At 62.2% G+C, this 8,884-nt stretch overlaps 1 protein-coding gene across 1 annotated transcript in view; it reads left to right on the forward strand.

Moving 5' to 3' along the window:
* FAM20A (FAM20A golgi associated secretory pathway pseudokinase) overlaps positions 1 to 5,853 on the forward strand; it is a 40,101-nt gene extending 34,248 nt beyond the window's left edge. The window contains exons 6-11 of the mRNA XM_068977163.1: positions 588 to 703; positions 1,377 to 1,557; positions 2,356 to 2,465; positions 2,964 to 3,045; positions 3,816 to 3,875; positions 4,941 to 5,853. Of these exons, the coding sequence (XP_068833264.1) occupies positions 588 to 703; positions 1,377 to 1,557; positions 2,356 to 2,465; positions 2,964 to 3,045; positions 3,816 to 3,875; positions 4,941 to 5,205 (814 nt within the window). The 3' untranslated portion in view covers positions 5,206 to 5,853. The remainder of the gene's footprint in view (positions 1 to 587; positions 704 to 1,376; positions 1,558 to 2,355; positions 2,466 to 2,963; positions 3,046 to 3,815; positions 3,876 to 4,940) is intronic.
* Positions 5,854 to 8,884: the final 3,031 nt, after the last annotated feature.

Below are 8,884 nucleotides of genomic sequence, written 5' to 3' on the forward strand. Positions count from 1 at the left end.
GTAGTGCCTCCTGGCTGCGATATGAAAAGGCGAAAGCGCATTCCTGAACTTCCCAGCCCCCTCCCTGCCCGTCATTCCTAGCTGAGGTGTGGTCTGGGGACTGGCAGCCCAGGCCCCCAGCCCCCTCCCTGGAACTTTCCAGAAACGCAGAATCCCAGCCTCAGCCTGGCCCCGCTGACTCAGAGGCCCTTCTGAACAGGATTGGGGGTGACTCACGTGCACACAAGCATGAGGAGTTCTGAGCCGAGCTCAGGGTCATGCTGGGGGTTTGCCCAGAAGGGCTGATGGGATAGAGTCCTTCCCCACGCCCCCAGCCCCTGGGATGCACGCTTGCCCTGGACACTGAGACCCCCACCCTCGACTGGGTGCAGTCAGGACGGCCCACCCATTTCTTTTTTTTTGGCTGTGCCTGGGAGCTGGTGGGATCTTAGTTCCCCAACCAGGGACCGAACCTGTGCCCCCACAGTGGAAGCATAGAGTCCCAACCACTGCACCAATGCAGGGTTCTCAGCAGGTCCCTTTCCAGTGGCAGCTGTGTCTTTCAGGCGGTCATCCCTCGGACCTCAACAGGCCTCCGTCTCTTTCAGGATTCTGGACTTCCGGCGGGTGCCGCCGACCGTGGGCAGGCTGGTCAACGTCACCAAGGAGATCCTGGAGGTGACCAGGAATGAAATCCTGCAGAGCGTTTTCTTTGTCTCTCCAGGTGGGCTTCTGGCGAGAGCGATTCTCTGGGTCTGAGAGCATGGGCCGCCGCATGGTCTGACCTCCTGCCGGCGGTCCCCCGTTCCCGGGTGCTGCCTGCCACCTGCAGACGGGCTCCTGACGGTCACACGCGGTGATCTGTGGACCGAGGCGGCTGGGTACCAGGTGCCCCCGCCCAGCCCGTGTAGGCCCTGAACTCTGATGCCGGCAGCCCCGGAGGCAGATGTCACCCGTCCAGACAGAAAGCAAAGAGAGACTGTGTCAGTCACTCAGTCGTGTCCGACTTTTTGTGACCGCATGGACTGTAGTCCAGCAGGCGCCTCTGTCCACGGGACTCTCCAGGCAAGAATACTGGAGTGGGTTGCCATGCCCTTCTCCAGGGGATCTTCCCGATGGAACCCAGGTCTCCCGCCTTGCATGTAGACTCTACCAGCTGAGCCACCAGGGAAGGCCCCTGCCAGTGTGGGCACGACGCAGCAGGCTGGGCGCACGAGTCTCGACTCCAAGACAGTTGAGAGGTGGTTCCCAGGACGCGCGATGCCGCAGTGTCCTCCGCAGGTGGCAGAGGCCGCGTCTTCTCCTGCCTTTTCCCAACACGAGTTCGGGGATCCCCTGGGGCAGGAGGGCCGGGGCCCGCTCCTCCTCTGACCACCCTCTCCTCCTCTGCCCTCCAGCCAACAACGTGTGCTTCTTCGCCAAGTGTCCGTACATGTGCAAGACGGAGTACGCTGTGTGCGGCAGCCCGCACCTGCTGGAGGGCTCCCTGTCCGCCTTCCTGCCGTCCCTCAACCTGGCCCCGCGGCTCTCCGTGCCCAGCCCCTGGATCCGCTCCTACTCGCTGGCAGGGAGAGAGGAGTGAGTTGGTCCTGGGACCAAGGGCAGCTCCCCCGGCCTCGGGAGGCCCGCCGCCGTCCGCTCCTCCACCTCACCCCACATGCATGCTGGGTGTCGCTGCCGCCCTTTTAGTTCCCGGGTTGTTATAAAAAGCCCCCTGTGTACCCCGCGCTGGAGGCTGGGGGAGACAGACAGGACAGCCCAGGCTCTTCCTTCGAGAAGCCCCTCGGTCCAGCATGGGGCAGACAGTAGCCAGGCTGAGAGGGCAGAGATGCCCGCGGGGGACCCGGGCTCCCCGAGGCAGTCGTTCCCAGGGCCTGGCCGGGCACAGGGCAGGTGCTCAGTGAACGAGCCGACTGGATGAATGGGTTCATCCCTCCAGACTCCCAGCCGGGGTGGGAAGAGGAGCGAACAGGCAGGACTTCTGGGGGCCGTGGCAGATCCTTAGGGACACGTGAAGGCTGAGGGGGAGCCCCCCAGATGAAAGGGACCTGGGGGCCTTCTGATGGACAGAGAGTGGCAGAGGGTGGCTGGCGGGGGGGCTGCAGAGGGTGGCTGGCGGGGGCGCTGCAGACGGCTCGGGGCCGCTGGGGGTCGCTGCGGAGGAAGCTAGCCCCGGCATGGGGTCAGTGCAGCACCCTGCTGGGCGGGTCACTGTGAAAGGGCTGGAGCCTCCTCGCAGCGAGTCTGACGCTGCCGGGGGCCCTTTCCCGGTTCCTCCTGGGGGTCCCCACGGCCCCCAGCCCAGGCAGGAGCGGGGAGGCAGGGACGCGGGTAGGGTGAGGGCGGACTCCTCCACCCCGGCTTTTCCTCCCCCAGGTGGGAGGTCAACCCCCTCTACTGCGACGCGGTGAAGCAGGCGTACCCCCACAACAGCAGCAACCGCCTGCTCAACATCATCGACATGGCCATCTTCGACTTCCTGATCGGTGGGTGCAGCACCGGGGAACCCCTGTGACCCTCCCATGGGAGTGAATGGCTGTCCCGTCTGGAGGGGCAGGCCCGTGGCCCCGAGGCTGGGCGTGGATGGAAGTCGTCCTCTTCACAGTGGGAGCGTGGGGCGCAGGCAGGAAGTGCAGCGGCGGGAGGAGCCAGGGAAGGGACTGTCACCCACCATGGAGGCCCCTGGGGGACGGGCAGGCCAGGGAGAAGGGCAGGGGTGCAGGCCGCCGCCCTGGGGGGCCGGTGAGTTTCTGGAAAGGCGGGGAGCCAGGCCCAGCGTGGGTGCCGGGCAAGGAGGCCCAACCTTCCAGGCGGGTGTTAGGACCCCAGCAGGCTGGGGCGGGGGGATGGCCCCGGGAGAGAGGCTCAGGCGGGTGCAGAACCCCCGCCTCTGGAGAGCTGCAGCCTCGGCCCCAGAGGGAGCTCGGAGGCGGGCGCCCTGTCCGCAGGCCCTGGCCCGCCCCAGCGCCTCGCCTCCCCCGCAGGGAACATGGACCGGCACCACTACGAGATGTTCACCAGGTTCGGGGAGGACGGCTTCCTGGTCCACCTGGACAACGCCCGGGGGTGAGCGACCCCGCCCCGCCCCCCGGGGCCCTCCTGGCCGCTTAGCCTTTGCTCTTTTTTCTTTGGCCGCCGCCGCCGGGTCTTTGTTGCTGCGGTGGCTCTTCCCTAATGTGGAGAGCGCGGCTGTTCTCGTTTCCGTGCCCAGGCTGCTCACTGGGGCGCCGTCTGTAACGGGCTCTGGAGCACCGCGCTCAGTGGTCGTGGCTCCGGGGCTCCGGGGCCCAGGCTTAGCTCAGTAGCTGTGGCGCCTGGCCTTAGCTGCTCCCCGGCACGTGGATCTCCCCAGACCAGGCATGGGCCCCGCGCCCCGTGCATCGCCAGGCGGACGCTTACCCGCTGCGCCAGCAGGGAAGCCCTCCCTTCGCTCGTCTTTGCTGAGGAGGCGGCCTGCACGCCCTCTCCCCATCTCCCTCCGCCTTCACTGCTGGACGCAGAGCGTCCGCCTCCTGTCGGCCTCCACCCTCGGGCTGGTGGATACAGGGACGAGTGGGCGCTATTTTTGCCCTCTCTGGAGGAGGCTTGTGTGACCTGAGGAGGAGAGGCGTGGGAGGAGCAGCGGCCGCGAGCCCGGCGTGCACGTGGAGCCCGGCGTGCACGTGGAGCCCGGCGTGCACGTGGAGCCCGGCGTGCACGTGGAGCCGTGTCCATGGGCCGCGCAGCAGAGGCCGGGCGGGCGTGGGGGCGGGGCGGGGCGGGGCGGGGGAGGCCGCGGGGGAAGGGGTGGGGGCAGGGGCGGCCCCCCCAGCGCCCTCTGTCCGTCTCCCCCGCAGGTTCGGCCGGCACTCCCATGACGAGATCTCCATTCTGGCGCCGCTCTTCCAGTGCTGCCGGTGAGCGTCCCCTTCGGGGCGGCTCCGGTGCCCACAGGGCTCTGCAGGGCTCCACCCGTTTCCGCTGCTCTAGGATATGGGCGGGCGGACGACAGGAAGCCGGGCATCTCCTGTCCCTTAACCGCAGAACTGCCCCCGCAGATAAGCATGCGCTCACTCGCGGAGCCTGGTGGCCTCTGCTGTGTCCCGGCTCACGTAGTTTGTAAACACCGCTGTCCTGTCACCGTCTAAGCAGAATCCTGACTCAAGTCCTATAAGCTCTTGTCGGAGAGGAAGCCCCCAGGCCTCCGCCTGGCCAGCACGTCTCCACAGCATCTCTGACCGCCTCCAGCCTGGCTGGTGTGTCAGGACCAGCGCACCTGCTGGGCAGCCGTGTCCGAGGCTGGACAGAAACATGTGGCTCACGGGGAGCAAAAGTGTCTCCATTCCCTGCTGGGAAGTTTGAGCCTGAACTTTCTTCCTCCACTTCCTGGGGTGACTTACACGTACCCCTCTCCCTGCCACCCCCCTCCTGAGCAGGAAAGGCAGGGGTTGTGTGTGATTGAGGCTAGACACAAGCTGCTTACACCTGAGTCGAAGTCACAGCCCCACGTAAGAGATCGGAATCCTAAAGGTTGGCCCAATCCCATTTCAGAGTCTGATGCAGAGAAATCAGAACCACAGAGCTGAGCAGAAGCAAGGTGGGGCCAGCAGTGGCCACCACCTTTGAGAAGGCCGGCACCCGCGCCATCTCACCTACTGGGGGCTTCTCGCACTGGCTTCAAATTTCCTGGGAAAGCTCTCACTCAGCACTTGCTTGGATTCCCCAAGAAGCACCGGATGCCTGGGGCACCACAGTTGAGAGTCCGGACGGCTCCGCAGACCGCTGGGCAAGGACCGCAGGGCGCTAACCGCCACCCCACCCAGTCCCTTCTTACCGGGTGTCATTCAAGAGTGCCCGAGAAGGCGCTGGGCGAGGAGACGGCTCTGCAGCATGAGGCCCCCGGAACAGGCAGTGGGGAGAGAAGGGAGCCGGGAAGCCTCCCCCTTCACCTTTACTAACTGGGTTTTTGACTCTGCCTCCAGGATAAAGAGGAAGACGCTCCTGCACCTGCGGCTGCTGGCCCAGGCTGACTACAGGCTCAGCGACGTGATGCGCGAGTCGCTGCTGGAGGACCAGCTCAGCCCCGTGCTCACGGAGCCCCATCTCCTCGCCCTGGACCGCAGGCTGCAGACCGTCCTCAGGACTGTGCAGGACTGCGTCGAGGCCTACGGGGAGCAGAGTGTGGTGGCCGACGGCCCCGTGGGACAGTGGGCCCCAGACTCGAGCCGGGCTAACGCAACAAGCTAGGGGCTGGAGGAGGCACACCCCAGAAAGCGGACCAGAGCCGCGGTGAACTCCGAGTGTGGACCACCGCTTCCCCGGGGCCCCCATACAGGCTGGGGCCTGGGTCAGGAGCTCACGAGGCAGGCAGGGCGAGGGGATGATTCTGAAAGAGCGGAAGTGTGACCCAGCGAGCCTCCCTCCTTGGAGCACTGGCCTGGGTCCCCTCCCCCGGGAAGCTCTACTCCATCAAGGCCACAGACACCTGCTGAGCCCACTGGGAACCTGGACACAGGTCTGGCCTGGAGGCCTGGCTCCCCGGACAGCATTAACTGTCACAAATAAAATGACAGGACATCAGATGGACTCCTCTAGGTGTTTACTATGGCCACAAGGATGATTCCTGATCGACACAGAAACATCCGGCGTCTCAGGAGCAAAGAAAGGAACTACACATGGCGGCTCTCCAACTGGTTTAAAGTACACTTCACACTCGATCCACGTCCCAATCACTGTGGCCCAGTCTCAACACAGCCGTCCCCTCTGATTTCTCAGATGTGTTATCACAAGAGATAAACAGAGGGATCTGCTCAGGGTATCCGAAAAGGATGTTTCCATCTCAAAGAGTAAACATCGACTGAACTGGCAGCAAGGATGTCAGGACTGGCATCGGCAGCTGTAAAAGGCGACACGAGGGGGTCCTGCAGTGGGACGACACAAGGACGGGTCCGGCAGGGGCGCGAGCCTGGACGGGAGCAGGGCAGCTGGGGCCCGTCCGGCCCGCCAGCCAGCGCTGGCTCCCGTGAGGCCCGGCAGTGCCCGCGCCGGGCCCCGAGCGCTGCGGGCTGCCCGGAGCAGTCTGCCGCTCCAGATGCCCGCCCCTCCGCCACCCGCTCAGACAGGGCTCAGTCCACTTTACTTCCTAAGCTCCCAGCCATCCCAGGGGCTTCCTGTCTCGCCAGCCTTGTCTCTGCTGACCTGCTCACGTCTGAATAGGACGTGTTTCCCACTCCACAGCCCGTGACCATACGCAGGACAGGAGTAGACTCGCATCGATCGGTCAGCGGGTCAGCAGGTGACCAGGCTGCCGACGCCACATCAGCTCTTCTGGTGAAGGCCAGAGGCTCAGGTGCTCGTGATGAGGGGTGGGAAGTCATGGAGGCGGGTCCCAGGTCAACACCTCTCTGGGCTTCATCCAGGACCTCGGCCGTGCACCCAGAGACGGCCCCAGGGGACAGGCTCCAGACAGGCTTCCGGCCCCCCCGGGAACCCCCACTGCCACGCCCCAGGGTGCAGACACGACGACGAGCTCCCTCCCCACAGACAGAATCCCCACCTCATCCGGACTGCCAAGAAACTGAGGGGCTCAGAGAGGTTAACTAAAATCACACAGCCTAGGGGGTCACAGCTACACCAAAGTGCTCTTTCCACTGAACACAAAAATGCACCCAGCTTGTGAGGCTGTTGTTTGTTGACTTTACAACATAAATCAGTCTTCAGTATAGAGAGACCTTAACCCCAGAGGCGTGCATCACTGAGGCGTGTCCCTGCCCCTGGGGCTCCCACCTCACGAACTTTCTCCTGCTTCGAGCCAACGTCTCCTTTTGGAGTGGGGGGAACCAGGTAACGACGCACGGAGGGATGGCAGGGACACACGCAGGCAGGGGCGGCCAGGGACGGAACCAGCGGTCTCAAGACCCAAACGGCAGGGCCCCAGGCAGGTTAGGCCCAGCTCCACGTGTGGCCAGCCTCTTGTGTTCAGGTGGCCTGTGATAATAAGACGCTGGTCCACGTCACAGACTGAGGGTAACAGAGCTGAGTGTGACCAGCGTGTCCAGTACCTAGGTACCTCCTGACTCACCTGTCCTAAACACACCATTATCCTTTCAATAACACCAAGATTAAGACTCCACTATTTGTCAGAAATACCATAGAACAGAAGACCCCAGTTATCAGGTTCTTCCAGCACATCCATGACTGAAAACTCTTGTCTTTGTGAGAAACTTCTGTGGTCTCCTGTCCTTACTACTGATGGCAAAGTGAAAAACTGACAGGGAACAGACAGATTGTGAGCTGGTGGAGAGAGGTCTCCTGTGAGCTGGTGGAGAGAGGTCTGCAGGAGCTCAGCCGCCCCCAAACCTGGAGGGCATCCGGGCTTGAGGGCTGTAGGAAGTGTAGCTGCTTCTGTTACTGGTGGTGGTTTAGACAGAGGACGAGATGGTTGGATGGCAGCACCAACTCAATGGGTGTGACTTTGAGCAAACTCTGGGAGATGGTGAAGGACAGGGGAGCCTGGCGTGCTGCAGTCCATGGGATCACAAAGAGTCAGACACGACTGAGCGGCTGAACCACCAGCACCAAACAATGGTAGACGCAGCCACCGGAGGCAGGGAGTGGGGGCAGCTGTTTGCTCCCATTAGAGACACAGGGCTGCAGGCTTCCCGGAGCCTCTCAGTACACGTTTGCCCACCCACCTACCCATGATCCTTGCTGTCTGTGCTGGGTGTGCAAAGGCACCTCAGCTACTGCTGTTGCTTCATGAATGCTGCAACTGACGCCTCAGAGGAGCCAGTCACACTCGAGAACACCAGCCAGAAGCGGAGAACTCCTCTGGGGGCTGTTTTAAACGGCGACATCACCAACAGAACAGCTCAAAAATGCCGACAACAACAACAAAAAAAGGCATTAAACAGACCAACAGAAAGGGCGCTGGATCACAGACCTAATTCTGAAAGGAGGCCGGGCGCACGGCGGGCAGGAGAGCACCTCCTCTGCCCCGCTCCAACCTGGGTGTGGCCGTGACAGCGCCACAAGGGCTGACCTAGAGGTGCAGACAAGTCCCAGCAGGCAGGCAGGCAGGCTTGCAAAATGTGCAAATCCAGCTTCCGTGAGGATCAGCTGTGAGTGACGGCGCAGAGGCGCACGAAGGCGATGACGAGCTCTCCACCTAGTGGTGACTGGGGAAACCACAGCGCTGCTTACCGACGCTGGCAGAGCTTTCACAAGAGGAGTCTGGGGTTTGGGTTTTAGGCTGTGTCAGGATGAAGGCACAGCTCTGCACGCAGGGCCAGACTGAACCATGACTGTGAACTGTGAGGAGTCTGCACTTCACAAACTTGGCCTTCACCAGCAACACTGGCTTCTCTGTAAAATCCCAGAGGGAAAGAAGGGAGAGGTTTCAGCTCCTCCTCCTCCGGTCTTCCCTGGTGCTATTACGACAGCTACTTGGGGGCCACGTTAACTGGTGATCTAGACGCTGCTCCTCAATGCTGTTCCAGCCCATCCAGAAATACACCTGCTAGGGCCTAACAAAAATACTGAACGGGTTCAGCTGTCACTTTGTGGTTGGAGAGAAGGCAATGTAAGCAAACTAACATCACATAACTTCAATTTTATGACATCAATACACTCACATCATTAAAAAGGATTTCATATGAGCCAGTGTTTGAGGGACAATTAATCTACAACCAGTATAGTCAACCCAGGAAAATGCTCTTCAACTGTGTTCTGTTAAATATTCCAGCTCCAGTGGGCTGCGGGAGGAGGTGACTGCGCCGGGAGGAAGCGCTCGAGCTACGAGGCAGCACCCAGTTCCCGCAGGGCATGGAGAGAAGCGCCTACCATTCTCAGACTCAGCTAAGCCTCCTGCGCCTCAGAAACCTGAGGCGTAAACAGAAGAAATGACTTTGTATGTGTGCAGAACACA

The sequence above is a fragment of the Capricornis sumatraensis genome, chromosome 8 (assembly GCF_032405125.1).
Source record: "Capricornis sumatraensis isolate serow.1 chromosome 8, serow.2, whole genome shotgun sequence".
Lineage (NCBI taxonomy): Eukaryota > Metazoa > Chordata > Mammalia > Artiodactyla > Bovidae > Capricornis > Capricornis sumatraensis.